At 47.5% G+C, this 21004-nt stretch overlaps 1 protein-coding gene across 3 annotated transcripts in view; it reads right to left on the bottom strand.

The window, feature by feature from the left end:
* STAB2 (stabilin 2) overlaps positions 1 to 21004 on the bottom strand; it is a 403506-nt gene that overhangs the window by 3237 nt on the left and 379265 nt on the right. For all 3 annotated transcript variants that reach the window (XM_033951740.1, XM_033951739.1, XM_033951741.1), the window contains one exon: positions 9933 to 10061. In XM_033951740.1, the coding sequence (XP_033807631.1) occupies positions 9933 to 10061 (129 nt within the window). The remainder of the gene's footprint in view (positions 1 to 9932; positions 10062 to 21004) is intronic.

Raw genomic sequence — 21004 nt, 5'->3', positions numbered from 1 at the left:
ACATTGGCCAGCCTGTAGCTTTTCCCTGAAGTGTGGACCGTACTACATTAAGGGAGGAATTCATCAAAGGGCATAAGCATGTTACTATGCGCTAAACACTAATATGCCTATGGGAATATAATGAGTGTCTCTAGTGTTTAGTGCATGCTAATCATTAGCATGAACTAGTGCTGCCCGATTCAGGAAAAAAAAATTTGATTTGATTCGGTCTATTGAATTGATTTTTCGATTTGATTTTCCTGCCCAATTGGGTGGGTGTGTTTTTTGTGGGGTTTTTTTTTTTTATTTTTGTTTTTTTTTTCTCCAAACATCCTGGTGGGTTTATTTTATAATCGGGATTTATTGTTGGCAAGCAATAAATCGGTGACAGCGTTGACAGCGTCCAAACTTGTGTGGTGCCGTTTACAGCTCATGGAAGTATTCCTGCCAACATTCTCAAGAAAAATTGGAAGATTGTTCAAACTTTACCCATCTTCCAAGAGGTCCCTCTAAGAATTGCGTTTACTAGGGACAAAAATTTAAAAGACATCTTGAGTCCTTCCATGTTCCGCACCGCCTCTGTTGAAAGAGCTCCATTGTCATGGGGTTTTTTCAAGTGTGGCTCGTGCAGCATTTGTGCTGTTACTGTGCAAGGATCCACATTTACTAATCCTATCGATAACAGGATATATCATTTGCAGCATTTTATGACATGTAACTCCGACTTTGTTATCTATGCGATCATCTGTCCATGTGCAAAAGTGTATGTCGGGATAACAATACGCCCGTTTAGGACTAGGATGTGTGAGCATAGATCCAACCTTAAGCTTAAGAAAATCAGTGCCCCCATAGTGGAACATTGTCTTGATTTCGCCCATGAATTTCATCAGTTAAGATGCATGTGCATCGATAAAGAAATCAAGAATGAACGGGGAGGTGATAGGCACACGAGACTCTTGCAAAGAGAAGCAAGATGGACATTTCAGCTGAGTTCCATGAAACCTGCGGGTTTAAACAGCAATATCGGCTGGCACTCTTTTTTCTAAAATATTTAGTGACGTCATCGTGTGGTCCCTTTAAGTATGCATGCGTGACGTTCTAGCGCCACCGGCGCCATTTTTTGATGTGGTAATTCAGACTGAATGCAGTGAGTACTACTTCGCATAAACTTTGAGACAATTGTATTTTTGTTTGAGTGAAACTTAAGCACTTGTCTTTTTCTGTTGCTTTTCAGCTATCAAAAAGTCCCCCGACGAAGCCAATAACTTGGCGAAACAGGTCCCGTCGGGCTCTTATCATTAATTCAGATAAGTGCAAATACATTACTAATACCGATTAAAATGTGCAGGTGTTGAATACACTGTTAAACAAAAAACAAATTTCTTTAGTAATCAGTTTTGAGAGGTTTTTAAGACCAATGATAGAGAACCTGTCCTGCTGAGAAACCATTGCTGGAATTTATTATTCCTTATGGTGCAGGCTTCTGAGGTATTTTCCTCTTGATTATTATCAATTTAATGCAATTGCATGCAGAACCTGTATATTTTTGATGGGTTTATTTTATAGCCTCTTCACCCTCTTTGCCTTCGCCTAACCACACTGGCACTGTGGTATAAACAAAAAAGACTTTTGCTCTCTCTGTTAAATCCTAGCTCACGTTTGCGGTCTAACACCAGCTCTGGCAGGATACACATTTCAAATCTGACATATTGTACCATATTTTCACGCATATAACGCGCGCGTTATACGCGTTTTTACCTACCGCGCATACCCCTCGCGCGTTATATGCGTGAGCGCGGTATACAAAAATTTTTTTTACATAGTTCCCACCCCGCCCGACGCCCGATTCACCGCCCCCAGCAGGACCGCTCGCACCCCCACCCCGAACGACCGCTCGCACGCGCTCCCACCCGCACCCGCATCCACGATCGGAGCAAGAGGGAACCCAAGCCCTCTTGCCCGGCCGACTCCCCAACTCCCCGACAATATCGGGCCAGGAGGGAGCCCAAACCCTCCTGGCCACGGCGACCCCCTACCCCCACCCCGCACTACATTACGGGCAGGAGGGATCCCAGGCCCTCCTGCCCTCGACGCAAACCCCCCTCCCTCCAACGACCGCCCCCCCCAAGAACCTCCGACCTCCCCCCCAGCCGACCCGCGACCCCCCTGGCCGACCCCCACGACACCCCCACCCCCCTTCCCCGTACCTTTGGTAGTTGGCCGGACAGACGGGAGCCAAACCCGCCTGTCCGGCAGGCAACCAACGACGGAATGAGGCCGGATTGGCCCATCCGTCCCAAAGCTCCGCCTACTGGTGGGGCCTAAGGCGCGTGGGCCAATCAGAATAGGCCCTGGAGCCTTAGGTCCCACCTGGGGGCGCGGCCTGAGGCACATGGGCCCAACCCGACCATGTGCCTCAGGCCGCGCCCCCAGGTGGGACCTAAGGCTCCAGGGCCTATTCTGATTGGCCCACTCGCCTTAGGCCCCACCAGTAGGCGGAGCTTTGGGACAGATGGGCCAATCCGGCCTCATTCCGTCGTTGGCTGCCTGCCGGACAGGCGGGTTTGGCTCCCGTCTGTCCCAACTACTCAAAGGTACGGGGAAGGCGGGTGGGGGTGTCGTGGGGGTCGGCCAGGGGGGTCGCGGGTCGGCTGGGGGGGCGGTCGGAGGTTCTTGGGGGGGGCGGTCGTTGGAGGGAGGGGGGTTTGCGTCGAGGGCAGGAGGGCCTGGGATCCCTCCTGCCCGTAATGTAGTGCGGGGTGGGGGTAGGGGGTCGCCGTGGCCAGGAGGGTTTGGGCTCCCTTCTGGCCCGATATTGTCGGGGAGTCGGCGGTCCTGCCGGGGGGGGGGGGGTGTATCGGACGTCGGGGGGGGGCATCAGGCTTTCAGGATGGGGACAGACCTTCAAGGGGGACAGGCAGACCTTCAAGGGGGGACAGGACTTCAAGGAGAGTCGGGGTGGCCAGAGGAGAGTCGGGGCGGCGAAAGGACAGTCGGGCAGCATGCGCGGTATACCCGTGAGCGCGGTATACAAAATTTTTGTACATAAAATCGTGGTTTCTGCGCGCTATACCCGTGTGCGCGTTTTACACGGGTGCGCGTTATCTGCGTGAAAATACGGTAATCACAAAACAGAAAATAAAATTATTTTTCTATCTTTTGTTGTCTGGTCATTATTCAAATCTTGTTGGTCCCCGGCTCTGGTTGTCTTCTGATAACTTGCTTGCCAGGGTCTCCTTCTTTCTCCGTCTTCTATTTCTGTCCTCCCCTTCCGTTTCCCTTCCCTCTCCTGGAGGTCTGGTATCTTTCCTTTTTTTCGTCTCCATCCACAGACCCACCTTTTCTCATCTACCCTTTCATCCAGCATCTCTCTCTCCTTCCCCACCACCCAAGGGTCCACCATATCGCCCTTTCTTTTCCCAACTACCCTCCTATCCAGTATCTCTATCCCCCCCTCCACACCATCCCTTGTGTCCAACTTCTCTCCTTTTCTGTTCATTCCCTCCCTAAATCCTAAGTCCGGCATATGCACGTCTCTTTGAACCCCCCCTTCCCTCCATGTATTTCCCTCTCCTGAAGGTCTGTGTCCCCCCCCAAAGGCCTGCACCCCACTCCTGAAGGCCTGTCTGCCCCCCTCCCCCCGGAAGGCCTGCATGTTCCCCCTGCCCTCCCGTGCGCCATTTATCTACTAGCAGCAGCCTGCAGAGAAGATTGCTGGGGCTAGCGATCTCTGCAAGCTGCTATAGGTCTTCGGAGCTGTTTCCTCTGCCGTGGTCCCGCCCCTCCTCTGACGTCAGAGGCAGGATCGCTGCAGAGGAAACATTTACATATAGGGGGAGGGTAAATAGTGCTTTTAAAGGTTTGATTAATAGATTGAAATATAATATATAAATGATATTTTGAATTCAATTACTTGTGGGAAGGGTGGTTGGGGGAGGGGAATAAATTCATGTTTGTAAAATCAGAATTGTATGAATATCAAGTGATTTGTAACAGTTAATATGATGTAGTATTGTGCACTTGTTGTAAGATGAAAAATGACTAAAGAATTAAAAAAACCCCAAAAAAAAACTCACTAGTCTATCAGTTACCTTAGAAGCAATGGCCTAAATGACTGCGCCTAAGGTAAGCACCTAAGTTAATCCACACCCAAGCTCCATCCCAAATCCTCCCTGAATCTGCTCTTAATTATGCTTACCATCAAATTATTTGGTTTAATCATTTTTTTAAATTGGTTTGTAATGGTACTTTCAATTGTCAGTTTATGCAAGGCGGATTACAGCCATGTAGGCCCGAATTCTAAAAATGGCGCCTTTAGGGAGGCACCAGTAGGCGCTCTGCTGACACCTAAGTTAATTGTTTTAATTAGATATTAATAGCATGGTAATTGAGTGCGCCATTATAAACCAATTACATTAGAGATTTCTATTCCGCCATTACCTTGCAGTTCAAGGCGGATTACAAAATAATTTAAAAAAAAAATAAAAAAAAAGAAGCAATGATGGACAGCTGACAGCCACATTGATTAAGGTGGTCTTTTACAAAGCCTCAGTAGTGATTCTGCTGTGGTAAATGCAATGAAGCCCATTCAGTTCCTTTGGGCTTTGGTGCATTTACGCTGTAGCTTTGTAAAAGAGGCTCAAAGGGAAATTCTAAAACCAGCACCTAAACTTAGGCACTGGTAGGCACCCTACTGGCACCTAAGTTAATTGAATAACACCATTAAAAACAGCGAGGTTGAAGCGCTTACCGACACCTAAATGTAAGATGCTATAGGCTGCCACATGTCAAAGTAGATGTGGCCAACGCCAGAAGTGTTAGGCAGCCTAAAGCACTAACTAGGTGTGATTCATGCAAAGATGGGGGCCGGAAATGTAGGCCCAGAAAACCCTGGCACCTATCTTTCCTGAAGGCATGATTCTGAAACCAGTGGCCACCGATATTGGTGCCAGTTATATAATCCGGTCCTAAGTTCTATAAGTACCAGGATAAATTGAAGCATTACAGTTTAAGGAGATCTGAGTGCCAATTTTCCTTCATTATAATTTTGAGGTGAAGAGAAAAAAAGCCACACATTGAGAAATCATGGAATCTCTCCAAGAAGTTCAAAGTTTATGCTTGAATAAACTCATCAAAAGCCACTGGCATCATTATCATTTTTGCTCAATGATAAAAAAAAAAAAAAATAATAATAATAATCCAAGTCTTATCTAGTGAAATGGAGTATTTATTTATTTTAACAGCAATTGGAGTCAATTTAGCTTATCAGATGATGCCAATTTTTTCTTAAAGAAGATAGGCAATGCCAACAGAGGAGGAGATATGAATAGGCTGCAAAGTAAATTTGAAATTTCATCAGACTACAGTCAGAAATTGTGATAATGGAAGCAGCCTGAACTGATCTCAGCCTTGCAGAGGTGTCTCATCTTTGGGGATTTGGAGTTTTTATTGTAGTTAACTTGGGGTTAGTGATGGGTGAGGCTTTAAGGTGTTGTTCTGTTTAATTGTTTTATTCATTGTATTTGATTACATGTACTGTGACCAGTCCCTCCTTTGTGAGAGTGGTATGGTCTCGGTAAAGGCTTTGGTAAGCTAATAAATTATTTTATTGATTTCTTTATACTTTAGGGATATATTTATTGAGAAAAGAGAGCAAAGTTGCTTGCTTTTAACGGGGGGTTTTCTGTAGACAGCAGGGAAATGCAGTGGTGACGCTGCTGTGATGGTGAAGTCCCTAGACTGTGTGTCAGTGCTTCCCCTAGCTACCGTAAGCTTTTGGCTTATTGGGCAGAGTAGCTATACCTCATATTTCAAAGGCTCATTTTGCCTCAACTAGAAATTGTGCATTTTTCTATTTGGTTCCAATTTTATGGAATAGTTTACTTGTAGAATTGAGAAAGGAAGAATCTTTCCCAAATTTTGGGGTCCTTTTACTAAGGCACACTAGAATATAATGGACGTGTTAGTGTTTAGCACACTCCAAAATGGCTAGCGTGCCTTAGTAAAAGGACCCCTTTAAGACTTAAAAGATAGTTAGAGGCACATTATTTTCAACTGGCTTTCTTTTACATTGACAGGATTTGAATTCAGTATTTCAATCTGCATGAATTAATGAATTTAATTAAATTTTTTTATTTTAGATTGTTATATTAAGTATCATGTATTCTAAATTTTTTTTTTCTTTGCTATTCAAATGGAGTTCTTTTCGTTGCTTTGATCCTTTTTGGGCTAGTTCAGCGGTATATAAAGATTTTTAATAAATATAAACATTAAACAAACAGATTTCCACCTTCTGAGGCTACTCCCCTTGCCTGTCAGTTTTGTCTCTAGCTGAAAAATATTTATATTGCAGTGGAGATGGTGGAAGGGTAGGTGTGGCTACATTCCCCTGCTGTCTATGGAGAACCCCCATTACAGATAAGCAACTGCACTTTCTCCAGAGACAAGCAGGGGATATGCAGGTACACTTGGTGGTGAATCCCTAGCTATTGACTGTAGAAGGATGATGCTGATAAATCATGGAGCAAATAGGTTGCATAGGATGGATTGTCCTGTGTGTATGAACTGAGGACCAGGCTCCAGCTTTGCAGATGTCTTCAGTCAGGATTGAGCGGAAGTTAGCCACTAAAGAAGCTGTTGTGCGTAATATGTGTGTACTGATTTTGCCAGGATGTGGTTGACCTGTTTTAGTGGAGCAGAATTCAATAAAATGGGAAATCCATCTGGAGATGATCTGTTTAAAGGCTGGTTGACCTGGGGATAGGTGATGAAAAGCTGATCTGCATGACGTAAGTCTGCATTTTCCTTGAGGTAACAGTGCTCTCCTGCAGTGCATGATAAGGAGGCATTGTTCTTCTGGTGAGGTATGCGGAGGCAAAAAGATGTTAAAAACTATGCTCTGGTTGAGGTGGAAATTGGAAACCACCTTAGGTAGGAATTTTGGGTGCATGTGTAGTTGGACACGGTTAGGGAAGAATTGTGGGTATGGCTAGGTTACCAGTGCTTGAAGTTCGCTGACTCGTTTTGCTGATATGACTGTGAGAAAAGCCCTTTTCCATGTGAGTTACGCAAGAGGTGGTGCCCAGAGGTTCAAAAAGGGCATCCATGAGTTGGGATCTCAACATTGTCTTGAACCATATTGGTTGTGGGTCATGAAGGACAAGTCGGAGATTAGTGAGGCCTCTCAGGAAGCATGACACCAGGGGTTGAGACATTGGTTTCCCATCCACTAGATCATGCAAGGCAGAAAGCACCCATAACTGAAGGTGCACAGAGTTTGCCTTGAAGCCTAAATCCAATAACTGGAGGGAAGTAAGTTAGTATGTGTAGAATTGGACACCTGAGGAGCTTCTGATGTTGGATGACCAATGAGAAAAACGTGTCCACTTTGATAAGATTTTCTGGTAAAGAGCCAACTGGAGGCTATGAGCATAGTCTTCACTGATTGGGAGACTGGGATGGTAGTGAGGATACTCCTTTCAAATTCCATGCAGTTAGGCTGAAGCTGGGTAGATTGGGGTGAAGTATCTGACCATTCTGCATTAGAAGCGTTGGGTGGTCCCAAGAGAAACTAGCGGAATTTGAATATGGTCCAAGAGCAGTGAGTACCAGATTTGTCTGGGCCAAGAAGAGCTATTAGGATGAGATGTGCGGAGTCCTTGATGCCTTTCTGAAGAACCCTGGGAATGAGTGGAAAGGCGCCTAGTTCCCTATGGAATGAAGCATTCCAGGTAGTGGTTTGAGGTGCTGGATGAAGTGAGCAAAACTTCAGACATAGTGTATTGTCCGATGAGGCAAATAAGTCTATGGAATGGGTCTCGGAGTATTGTGGGATCAAGGGTCCACTCATATGAGGATCCAGTTTGCGGAGGTCTGCTGGTATAGAGTGCAAAGTACCAAAGGTGATCCAGAACCTCCCTGTTTGTTGACATACATCAACATTACCTGGTTCTCTGTCTGCACAAGTATGATTGCTCTGTGTCTCCTTTGGGAAGATAGGAAAGTGCTGTGCTGGTATTTATACGAGTGCCTATGAATGCAAGTACATGAACAGGAATGAGAGATGACTTGTCATAGTTGATGAGGAAACTGCATGATTGTAGGGTAGATAAGGTGTCTTGGATGGTTAGCAGCAAGTGATCCCTGGAATGAGCCATGAGGAGTTAGTCGTCAAGGTAAGAATAAACAAAGTGCTGTTGCTTGTGTAGATGTGCTTCTACTACTGCAAGTTACTATGTGAAGACTCACGGTGCTGAAGAGAGGCCAAAAGAAAGTACCTTGTACCAACAGTGACAGTTGAGGAATTGCCAGTGGATGCAATGAATAGAGGTATTGGTGTAGGCATCCTTGAGATCTAGGACGGCCAGCCAGTCATTGGGTCTCAGAAGAGGGAGTATGGTTGAGAGAGAGCATTCTGAACTTTTCCTGCATGAGATAGGCTTTGAATGAATGGTGATCCAGAATGGGTTGAAGGCCCTCAGTCTTGGGGATGAGGAAGAAATTGGAGTAGAAGCCCATGGTTTCTTGGTGTATGGCATCATTTCTACTGTGTTGTTCTGAATGTGTTGGTCAGTTCCATGGCTAGAAGCAGGATATGACAAGGAGGAATATATGAGGGCTGAGGCATCTGGGAAATCTGGACTCTTGAAAGGAAATTGAGGATATAGCTCTGTGAAATGATATCTAGGACCCATTTCTCCATCATGATGGCCTGCCAGGAAGGAAGGAAATGATTGCTCTGGTAGGTTATAAAATGAAAACAACATAACTAGGGGTGGATTTAAGGGCAGATAACTAGCTGCTAAAGGGCTGCTTGCAATTTCTCAGACATTGCCTTTGAGAATAGGAATAGGATTGAGAATGCTGAAGGTTGGGTTTATCTGGGATAATACTGCTGAAAGAAAAATGGATGCCGATAGGATCTGATGGAGGGAGGAGGTCTGCAATACTGTTCTGGAAATTGGACAAAGTGTTCACAGATTGCTATGGAATCTTTGACCTGTGCTATAGTGTCTGACTTCATCACCAAACAGATTGTCTCCTAAGCAGGGAGCATCAGGGAGAGGTTCATGGAGGTTATCTCTGAAATCACAGGCTTGTGCCACATTGCACAGCATGACTGAAATGGCAACAGTCTTGATATCATACCATAAGCATCTTGATAGGAAATGGGTATATTTGTAGAATCAGTAGTGAAAGCATAGCAACCGGCTGAAAACTAAGCAAGTCAGAGATAAAAATCCTTCTACCATTGATGGACCTTTTTGTGATCTTGGTTTTACACAAAGTGGTCTACATATGTTAGGTACTTATTTTGTACCTGGGGCAATAAACAGTTAAGTGACTTGCCCCGTGTCACAAGGGAGCTGCAGGGGGAACTGAACTCACAACCTCAGGGTGCTGAGGCAGCTGTTCTAAGCCACTAGGCCGACTCCTCAAGTAGTATCCTTCAGTTGCTTTTATGGGACCTACAGTGTGAGCCTGTTTCATTACCCCACCCTTTTACAAAACCATAAAAGCATTTTTTAGCACCGGCTGTTGTGCTGAATGCTCTATGCTACTCCTGACGCTCATGGGAACTCTGTGGGCGTCGGAGCAGCGCAGAGCATTTAGCACACCGGCCAGCCCTAAAAACTGTTTTTTGTGGTTTTGTGAAAAGGGGGAGGGGTGTTATTTTTGCTGCAACACGAGCATTTCTAAAATTGATTATTGCAATGCTCTATTCAAGGGACTAGCCCAAAATGAAATCAGATGTTTACAGATTATCCAAAATGCTTCTATTAAACTTATAATGAAAGCTAAGAAATTCGATCATGTGACACCTCTCCTTAAGAAAGAGCACCGACACACAGGATCGTTCTAGGGACTTCATCAAGTGTGGCTGCATAGCCCCTGCTTGTCTCCAGAGAATATTTACCATGATCACATTTTGAGCTTTGACCAACTTTTCCTACCTTGAGTCGCTGGAAGCGGAATTGTCCTTTGCTGAATTTCTTGTATATATACCTAGTCAGAGCCATGAGCCCAACCACCAGGATGGTAATGAAAAAGATGGCAGCTCCATGTCCAGCGTGAAGAGCAGCCTAATAGCAAACAAAATTATTGGATTATGACTAAAAAGTTTAATTTAGTTTCTGGTCTTAACAATGTTGAAAAAAAAACATGGCAATATGCAATTAAAAATAATGAACTGATTCTGAAGTAAATATAAATGACATTACATTACTGTTTGCCATAGGGATGTCTCTTGGATTCAGCTTATGGTACTGGCAACCTCTGCAAATAATGTACTTAAGTAATATAAATCTATTTTCAGACAGATGGTAATGTAGTAAGCAATGACTGATAAAGACCAAAATGGCTCATCCAGTCTTCCCAGAAGCATGTTTAGGGTTTTAGCTGCTGCGCCAGAGGATACAATAGGAAACACAGTCTTGCACTTACAGGTAAGTGAGGAATGAAGACGGTGCTTCTCAATCTAGTCCTCCTGGGTAAGCAAATCTCATGCATATTCATTGTGAATATCAGAAAACCCAATGGGATGGGGATGCCCTGAGAACTGGGTTGAGAAACATTAATATAGAAGAAGAAATTAGGTTCTTGCTAATTTTTTATTTTTTTAGTCCCACCAGACTGGCACAGAACGAATGGGTTTATGCTCCTCTTCCAGCAGGTGGAGACTGAGACATTGACTTTTGGCTGTAGTACAAGTGGGCTATGCACTGCAGTCCCATCTACAATCAGTCTGACGAACAACCAAGCAGGACCTAACTAAGAACTGAAGAACTATAAAACACCAACTTAACTCCTAAAAGGAAATTATCAAGTAATTGTCAAGGAAAAACACTGTTGGATACTAATCAGAACAAGAACCTTCGGGGGTCACGTGATGCTCGCGTGCTGACCAGACGCCGGTGAGCCGAGCTCCATTCCAAGCCTCTGAAAACACCCCCGAAATAGCTCTCAGTCGGCGCAAATCGCCCTTTATTTGCTCCATCCAGCATCGGGAGTCTCCTGCTTCTCGGGGGCAACTCGGTGGTGAGCGGATTCGCTGGGGCCGGTCGGTATGCCGATAAGGACCCCGAGGCCTGGCAAAGAGAGGTCTGCTAAACCCTTGAAAATGGCGGCCCACAGCCCGATCGCAGCAGGTACGGCCCAGCACGATGCAGACATGCAGGTCTCGGTCTGCCACCTCTCGAAACTCTTGGATGAAAAATTGTCAAAACTGCATGCAGTGCTGGAGGAAGTGAAAGACAGCATTGCGGGTCACGCTGCACGCCTCCAGCACGCAGAAGAACGGATATCGGCACAGGAAGACCGGGCAGAAATAGCGGACGGACGTCTGGCGGCCTTGGAATCTAAAATTCAACAGCTGGACGATCGGGCTGAGGAGGCAGAGAATCGTAGCCGCCGAAATAACCTGCGGCTTATTGGGGTGCCGGAGTCTGTCCGTGATGCTGAGTTGGCAGACCTGGTGGCCACGTGGCTGCCTCAAACCCTCGGACTTCCATCCTCCATGGGCCCAGTGCATGTGGAACGGGTACATCGGATAGGGGCACCACGCGCTGAAGGAGCCCGACCACGACCAGTCATAGCTCGCTTCCTCAACTATGCTGTTAAGGCTCGCATCCTGGAGGCATACAGGCGAGCTCGCTCCCTGGATTACAATGGCACCAAGATCTTGCTCTTTCAGGATTTCTCCATCAGGCTCTCGGAAAGGAGACGGGCCTTGGCGCCTTACTGTACACAGCTTCATGCCAGAGGGATTAAATTCACTCTCCAATATCCTGCTAAAGTGCGCATTCAAACCAACACTGGGGTAGTCCTGATGGATACTCCAGCAGCGCTCCGCTCTTACTTGGAGGGACTGCCAGCCCCTTGAGAGGACTGGGGCTGCTGACAGCTTGAGTGAATTGTTATCCCGGACTCCTTGGGAGGCGGCGGACTTTATACCAGTTGCTGGGACAGAGAGAGAGGGATCTTTGGTCCTGCGCATGAGGAGCGCTGGCTGATGGAGGATTCTTTCCGCTCTTGGCTCCTGGTTTCTGGACAGCTCCGTACCAGGGGCTATCTCCCTGCTACCTGTACCTGGGGAGTCCTTTCTGTAGCCTATGGATTTGTTTCCACATTTTGGGGGGTCTGGATCTATTGTTCTGCAGCCTGCTGGGGAGTCCTTGTTGGGCATTATGTTTTCTTAATACTTGCTGGAGCGAGTTTGTTTACATTTATTACTTTTGTGCTGACTGTACAAATATCATGCTGCACTTTGTTTATGGGGGGAGGGGTACGGGGTTTTGGTTACATCATGGTTTTCTGGTTGGGTAGGGTACTGGAAGGTTGGAGTATGTTGTGGGGGGGTGGATGGGATGAAGAGGGGTGGGGGGGGAGTGTGTCGGGGGGGAATGTATGGGGATGTATGAATGGAGTCTCGAGAGCACCGGTTTTTTCTCATTTGATGGTACAGGTCATCTTTGGGGATTTGATGGGGGGGGGGCCTTGCTGGGGGGCTCTTCCTCTTCTCTTATTTGGTTGACATTTCTGCTCCTATGGTTATTTGGTGGGGGGACCATGGTTAACTTGAAACTTTCCTCCCTTAATGTAGATGGGATCCATTCCCCGGTCAAACGAAAGAAAATACTCTCCTGGTTTCGCAGGGAACGTATTGATATTGCATTCCTACAAGAGACCCATCTCACACCTGTAGAACATGAGAAACTTAGGAGAGATTGGGTGGGGGAGGTATACTATTCTTCTTATAACACTCGTCAAAGGGGGGTAGCAGTCTTGGTCCATAAGCAACTCCCGTTTCAATTGCATAAGGTTATACAGGACAAGGAGGGCCGATATGTCTTAGTGCTGGGTGAGCTTTGGGGAAGGCTTTATCTTCTTTGTAATGTTTACGCCCCTAACATTTATAATCACAGCTACTTTTCGGGGTTGATGTCGCGGCTGGCGCAGTACCCGGGGTACCATGTCCTTGTGGGAGGCGACTTTAACATCACAGCGGATCCCTCTCAAGATTGTGCCCCCGCTAAGCGCTTCCCTAAGGATCACTTGGGTAAAGGAGTTAATTTTCTGACCACGCAGTTAGGGCTCTTAGATATTTGGCGTCTATTCCATCCTACGGAACGTACTTATACGTTTTACTCCAATCCCCATAATCTTTATACACGTCTTGACTACTTCCTGCTCTCTCCTGCGTTGCTGCCCATGGTTAGCGCTGTAGAGATAGTGGAGGTTCCTCTTTCTGATCATTCTCCCGTGACACTATCCCTCCAAATTACTGCTGAATCTTCCGCGAAGACATGGCGTTTCCCGGGATACCTTTTTAAAGATCTTGCCTTTCGTAGATACCTTAGGGAAAAATGGCTGGATTACTGTAGAACCAATTCTGATCCGGTTCTTGATCCGGGGCTTTTCTGGGAGGCATCCAAGGCAGTACTACGGGGCTTTGTTATCGCTTATGTCGCGGGTAAGAAAAAGAAACTGGAAGCGGAACTGTTACAGCTGTCGGGCGAGTTCCAGCAGTTGCGAAGGCGCCATCAGGGGACCTTGCAGGAGGCCGATCGTATTCGCCTACGTACATTCCGACAGCAGATAGATGCGATCCTAACACAGCGAGCGGAGAGGGATTTGTACTTTCGTCGCTATAATCTCCACAGGTGGGGGGGGAGAGCTGGACGGTTGTTAGCCCGCCTGGTCCGCCCTCATCGAAAGCGACAAGTCATCACCGCTATTACTGATATGCAGGGTCACACTCATACAACGGAAACACACATACATCAACAGTTCGTGACGTATTATACGGACCTGTATGCAGAGCGACCCTCGACGGATACGGATAGGGACCGTTTTTTCAGTGATGTCATCATTCCGAGACTCCTCCCGAATCAGATTCAGGCTCTGAATGCTCCCATTACTAGTCTCGAAGTGGAATTGGGTATAAGAGAGCTTAAATTGACTAAATCACCTGGGCCAGATGGTTATGGGCCGGAATACTATAAAATTTTGTCTGACGTTATATCTCACCCTCTGGCGGAGGCTTTTAACTCTTTGCATTCCCACAAGGGGTTGGATCGCTATAATCTGGCACATGTTGTTCTGCTGCCCAAGCCGGGCAAGGATCCGTCTCAGGTGGGCTCTTATAGGCCCATATCACTTCTTAACCAAGATGCAAAATTGCTCGCAGCGTTACTTGCCAAACGTCTGAATGCATACCTTCACCTCCTTATCCATGAAGATCAGGTGGGATTCGTGCCTGGCAGATATGCCTCCATGAATCTCACGAGAGCTTTGATGGCTATCTATTCCCGCAGAGGAGGGGATAACCAGGCAGCTATTGTAGGCCTAGATATGGAGAAGGCGTTCGATAGCATCTCTTGGTCTTACCTTTTTTGGGTCATGGGGCACTATGGGCTGGAGGGCATGTTTTTGGACTGGGTGCGCAGTCTTTATTTTTTGCCCATGGCTAAGCTTCTTATTAATGGACAACTTACTTCACCCTTCCCGCTTGAACGTGGTACTCGCCAGGGTTGTCCCCTGTCCCCGCTACTATTTCTTCTGGCTATAGAACCACTGGCGATTAAAATTCGATCTCATCCTTTCATTCATGGTATTCAAGTTGGGGCTAAGGAGAGCCGCATTAACCTTTTCGCAGACGATATTTTGTTATATTTAGACCACGCGCCCTTACACTTACCGGAGGCTCTCTCGCTGGTTCAAGAATTTGGCACAGTCTCAGGCCTTCGAGTTAATTGCGCCAAATCGGAACTCTTGCCTCTGGCTTCTCATAGACATGAGCCCTGGCATGATACATTACTGATTCCACCGGTTCGGAAGCCTATGCGCTACCTTGGCGTTTATTTGAGCACCCAATCTCATCTCCTTTACCAGTACAATGTTCTCCACCATATAGAGACTATCCGTACTCTTTGTGAGAAATGGAAGGACTTGCCTCTTTCCCTTTGGGGCCGTGCGGCGTTATTCAAAATGGTGCTTCTCCCAAAACTTTTATATCCGCTTCAAACGATTCCGCTTTGGATTCTGAACAGAGATGTCCACGTCTTTCGGTCTATTCTTCTCTCATTTTTATGGCGACACAGACGGGCTCGAATCAGTTTTGATACCTTGTCCCTGGAATCTAGGCTAGGTGGTTTGAATCTCCCGGATATTCGCAGGTACAACGTTGCTTCCCTGCTGCGCTTTGTTCATGAGGGCATCTCTGGCCATTATAGGTACTCCCCTCCAGGTTGGATCCGTGAGTGGTGTGCTCCTCATTCCTTTGTCTCTTTATTGCATTTGTCCCCCCGATCTTTTCCTGGGGGGGATCATCGATTCCTCTTTCTGAAACCGCTAAGACAGGCCTGGTGGTGGTGGCGGAAGGCACAGGGGCGAGCCCCACAGGCATCTCCTTTTTTGCCTCTGGTGGGTAATGTAGATTTCCTCCCGGGAATGGGTACCTCAGGGTTTCAACTGTGGGATTCCCGGGGCTGTGTCAGCTTGCGACATCTCTCCGACGAGGGAACGGGGACTTTCCCCACCTTTCCACACCTTCAGACACGCTGGGACCTCCCGAATACGCACTTTTGGGCCTATCTGCAAGCCAGACATTACTTTTTTTCTCTAACTCGGAGGTGGGGAGAGCATTGGACGATGGGGAAATTGGACTCTTATTTGGCCCTCTTACCTTCTCAGACAAACACTTTGTCCACCTGGTATAGGCTCCTTAAAAATGCTCTTCCCCCCTCCTATCTGCCTAGGCTGGCGGCCCGGTGGTCGCGAGATTTGGCTCTTGAAATTCCTGAGGCCCATTTTTTGGACCTTTTTACTAACCTTACTCAATTCACGGGATCCATGGACCTTAGGGAAATGCAATATAAGATCCTGCATCGGACTTACATCTCAAGGGCCCGGGGACATGTCATGGGTTTATGGGATGATGACACTTGCACTCATTGTCAGAGAGAGAGGGGCACACTACTGCACATGTTTTTGGAGTGTCCCCATGCAGCTTTATGGCTCCAGGTGCTCCCGTTTCTTGAGGATCTCCTTGGCAGGGCCATTCCCCGGTCTTATGGCCTCTTATTGCTGGGTGACATGGGGGAAACATCCGCTGCAGGCTTTACCGCACCATATCAGAAGTTTTTATACACTGCACTCTTAGCGGTGAAAAAGCTGTTGCTTGTCCATTGGGTGGGGCCTGAGCCCGCCTCCTTCCCTCACTGGCTTCACAAAATGCGGGAACTAGCAGCTTTTGAACTTCACACTCATGCGGCCTCTACTGGACGCGATAGGGTCGTATACGTTTCCCTGTGGAGAGCATTTCAGGTTGCGGCTGACTCGCAACCCCCGTAGTCTTGCCTTGGTTTGATCCCCTTTTGGGATATGAGTGGCTCCTTGACTGGGCCTTCTACTATGCACCAAGACCGGTGACTCTCGAGCTTGGTTGCTTGTGGTATGTCTGTGGAGTGTTAGGTGGGTGGATGTTGAGGATGGTGTGGACTGATTGAGTGGGATAGTTCTGTATGTAGGATGAGTGGGTGTATGTAGGGTGTGGGGTTTCCACTATTGAAAAAAAAATAAAAAAATTGTTTTTGCGGTCTCTCTTATCTTGAGGAGGGTGCTTTATGGGGAACCTCTTGCGACTCGTTTAGGCGAGACTCTTATTTCTCACACCGTCGCTAGGGTGTGCCTACATGTTGGCTGTTACGATAACACCTCCTCTGCTTTGAGGTATTTGTATTTCTTATTGTTTTGCTTCATTGCTATACCTGTTATGTGGCCCCTTGCCGGACCACTGTTGTGTGTCTTTTGACTGCTTTTTCAATAAAAATTATATTAAAAAAAAAAAAAGAACAAGAACCTTCAAAAATATTCCCACAGCTCACCAGCTAAGCCAGATGAATCAAACGCCACTGCTCTTACTACACTCCCCCCAAACCACAACAACAAAATCCTGCAGAAAAAAAATGAACTCTTCCTCAAAAAAACCACCAAATAAAAAAACAACAGTGAGGTTTGTGCTGGTCTGGAGGGACTAAAAGAAAGAACCTAATTTCTTCTTTTAACGTTCCTCCAGACTAGCACAGAACGGATGGGACCAAAGCAGTACCCATCATAGGTGGGACCTCTGAAGGGCTGCCACAAGAACACTCTCACTGAACACCGTGTCCCAACGCACCTGAACGTCCACCCAGTAGTGGCAAACAAAGGAATGGAGAGAAGACAAAACTGCAGCTTTACAGATATCCACCAGAGGCACAAGAGAAGACTCAGCCCCAGAAGCTGCCTGCCCCCGAGTGGAATGAGATTGAGAAAATCTGAAACAGGCTTCTTTTGAAGAAGGTATGCAGAAGCGATAGCCTCCTTGATCCAACATGCAATCGTAGCCTTGGAAGCACCGTCCCCCTTAGGAGGACCTGCTAAAAGGACAAAAAGATGATCCGACTGACAATACTCCTGGATCTGCTGAACATAAGCTTGAAGGACCCTTTGGCCATCCAACTTGCACAACTGTCTCTGCTCCAAAGAGCCCTCCTGACTACCTAAGAGCAGAAGGACAATGGACTGGTTGACATGAAAAGATGAAGCAACCTTTGGCAGCAACGAGGTAACCAGCCCAGCATGACCTGCTCCCTAGAGAACTCCAGGAAGGGATGCCTGCATGAAAAGGCCTGCAGTTCAGAAACACATCTCGAGGAAGTAATGGCCACCAGGAACACAGTCTTAAGATTAAGGTCCTTCAATGTGTGCAAGAGCCAAAACGCTCAAAGGGAGGATGAACGAGCACAGGAAGAACCAGATTGAGATCCCAGGCTGGAACCAAAGGGTGAACTGGAGGCCAGAGCAATTTCGCCACTCTCAAGCATTGAATCGCAGCCAGAGAAGAGGCCATGCAACAGACAACAAAAAGAAGACAAAGCCATAATCTGAACCCTAAGGGATAACCAGGCAAGGCCCCAGTCTAGGCCATCCTGCAAGAACTCCAAAATGAGAGGCAAAGGGGAACCACACCACATGTGGAACATCACTCCTCAAAAAGACCACTATAATCGCACATAAGCCTGAGAGGTGGAAAGTCTCTGAGAACCTAAGAGGGTGGAGATCATATCTGAATAACCTTTATTTAGGCATTCCCTTTCAAGAGCCAAGCTGTAAGACAATAGGGGAACCAGATCAAACTTTGGATTGGGACCCTGGGTCAGAAAGTCAGGTGAGAGGAGCAGTGGAAGAGGATCTTCCATGAGAAGACAAACCAAATCTGCATACCAAGGGCGCCTGGGTCAGTCCGGAGCCACCAGGATCATGCAGCCAGCGTGCTGAGCAATGCAAAGAAGAACTCTGCCCACCAGTGTCCACAGAGGAAAGACATACAGCAGGCTGTCCATCGGCCAAGTCTGAACCAAAACATCCAGTTCTGCGGCCTGGTAATCCCTGCGCTGACTGAAGAACCTTGTTATTTTGGCATGACACTCGTGGCCATGAGGTTCATGACTGGCCAGCCCCAGGCCTGAACAATCAACTTGAAGGCTTCCAGGCTGAGATACCACTTTCCGGGATCCAGCACATGACGACTGAGGAAGTCCACCTGGACGTTGTCCACTCCTGGTATTTGGGAAGCCGAGATGTCTAGAAGATGAGTCTCTGTCCATTCCATGAGAAGAGATATCTCCTGCGCTACCAGATGACTCTTGGTTCCCCCACCTATTTGGATTGAAGTAAGCCACTGCTGTGGCATTGTCTGAGAGAACCTGAACCAACTTGCCCTTCAGCAAGTAATGCCAACCGAATGGCTCTGGTCTCCAGAACATTGGTCGACCAGGACACTTCCTCCAGTGACCGAGACATTGAGCTCCACAACCGAGGAGACTGGCATCCATAAGAAGCACTGTCCACTGGGGCTGATCCAGACTCACTCCCTGAACCAGATTTGGAAGACTGTAGCCACCAGCGCAGGCTGTGACGAACTAACCCCCGAAGAGGGGCCAGAGAGTCCAGATCTTGAAATTGCAGAGACTACCGCCAAAGGAGAGCATACTGAAGGGGATGAATTGGAGCCTGAGCCCACCTGACCACTTCCAGGGAGGCTTCCATTGACGACTTGCAGAAAATCCTGCGTCCGAGGGCAACGACAATCCATCAGGAAGTGAATCTGCAACTGCAATTTCAGTAACCGGCCCTCGGGAGGAAAGACTCTCCACAAGCTGATGTCGAAGAAAACTCTGAGATTCTCTAAGTCAACTGGCTTCTGGACAGGCTGACCACCCAGCCCTGCAACTGCAGGAACTCCACAACCCAAGTCGTGACCCGGGAGCTCTCCTGAAAGGATTTTGTTCGAATCAACCAGTTGTTCAGATAGCGATGAACCGAATGCCCTCCACCACCATAATCTTGGTGAAAGTCTGTGAAGCTGTGGTCAGACCAAAAGGAAGTCCACAAAACTGATAGTGCTTTCCCAAAAGCGCAAAGCAAAGGAATTGCTGATGAGAGGCTTCAGTCAGATCGAGAGAAGTCAGAAATTCCCCAAGCTGATCAGCCAGAATGATGGATTTGAGTGTCTCCATGCAAAAAGACGGAACCCAAAGCGCCCTATTAACACCTTTCAGATCCAAGATGGGCCAAAAAACCCTCTTTCTGGGGTACTATAAAGTAAATGAAGTACCTGCCGGTATGAAACTCCTGAGGAGGCACTGCTATGAGGCCCAACAACCTTTGCAGCATCTGACGAAAAGACCGCTTCTTCCAAGTTGCCTGACAAAGAGAAGAGAGGAAACTATCTGGCAAGGGCTGGGAATCTCGAAAGTATAGCTGTCCCGAATCACCTCTAGGACCCACTGATCCTTTGTTATCTCGGCCCACCTCTGCTAAAACTCCCGCAACCAGGCTCCCACTGGAACAGGGGGAATAACCCGCAATGAGTCATTGGGCCGGATGGACGGAGGCGGAGCCCCTGGTGGAGTCACCCACCCCTTCCCCCAGTGGTCTCCACGAGAGGACAGCTAAAAGAAATGCCCTCTGGAAGGAAAAAAGGTCACCGCCCGGCCAGGACAGTATTGATGAAAATCACACAAATGCCCACAGGCGACGCCACCCTACAATGCCTGGCAAGGATGGTCCTCTGGAAGATGGGGCACCTTAGAATCACTCAAGGCTTGAACAAGCTTATCCAATTCCTCCCTAAAAAGGAAGGAGCCCCAAAAAGGAAATTTAATGAGCTTAGAGGCTGCATCCACCGACCAACCCCGAAGCCACAGGGTATGGCGAGTGGCCACTCCAAGGGCCATGGACTTGGCAGATGCCTGCAATAGATCATACATGGCATCCGAGAGATAAGAAGCGCCGAGCGCAATCTTAGTCGCCTCCTGATCCACCAAGGATCAGTCATCAGACTCCCAGTCCAGGACCCTCTCAGACCACTGGAAACAAGCCTGGGCAAACAGACAGCCACAAATCGCCACTTGGACTGCCAAGGCAGCCACATCAAAACTCTGTTTAAGAATAAACTCCATCTTATGATCCTGGGAGTCTCTCAGGGCCGAGCCGCCTTCAACTGGCATCATATGTCTATTCGTGATGGCCAAGACCACTGCATCCACCACAGGAGACTTAAAGGTATCCCTGCCCCCTCAGGAATGGGATAGAGCCTGGTCATGGACCGCGCCAAACAAAAAGGTGGGTTCGCAGTCTTCCACTGTGTGTGCACCACATCCCGAATATCCTGATGCGTAGGAAAAAAACAGGAGGCCACCACACAAGGAGGGGGAGGGGGTCCTTTGCTTCCTCCTCAAAACGCAAAACCAAAGAATAAGCTCCTGCAGCTCTTCCTGGTGAAAAATGCACACGACAGATGCATCCTCACCAGCTGGCATCTCAGAAAAATATCCGTCCGCATCATCCCCGATCAACCAAGGGTCCAAGTCCTCAGCAGGAGAAAATGTGTCCACAAATAAATTCTCATCCCACGAAATTTGCAGCCGCTTGGATGAAGACAAGGGGGGAGGGGCTGGGCAGGGGAAGACGCCAAGGG

The sequence above is a fragment of the Geotrypetes seraphini genome, chromosome 7, assembly GCF_902459505.1.
Source record: "Geotrypetes seraphini chromosome 7, aGeoSer1.1, whole genome shotgun sequence".
Classification (NCBI taxonomy): domain Eukaryota; kingdom Metazoa; phylum Chordata; class Amphibia; order Gymnophiona; family Dermophiidae; genus Geotrypetes; species Geotrypetes seraphini.
The sequence above is the reverse complement of the archived record's forward strand: the minus strand, read 5'-3'. Positions and strand labels throughout refer to the sequence as shown.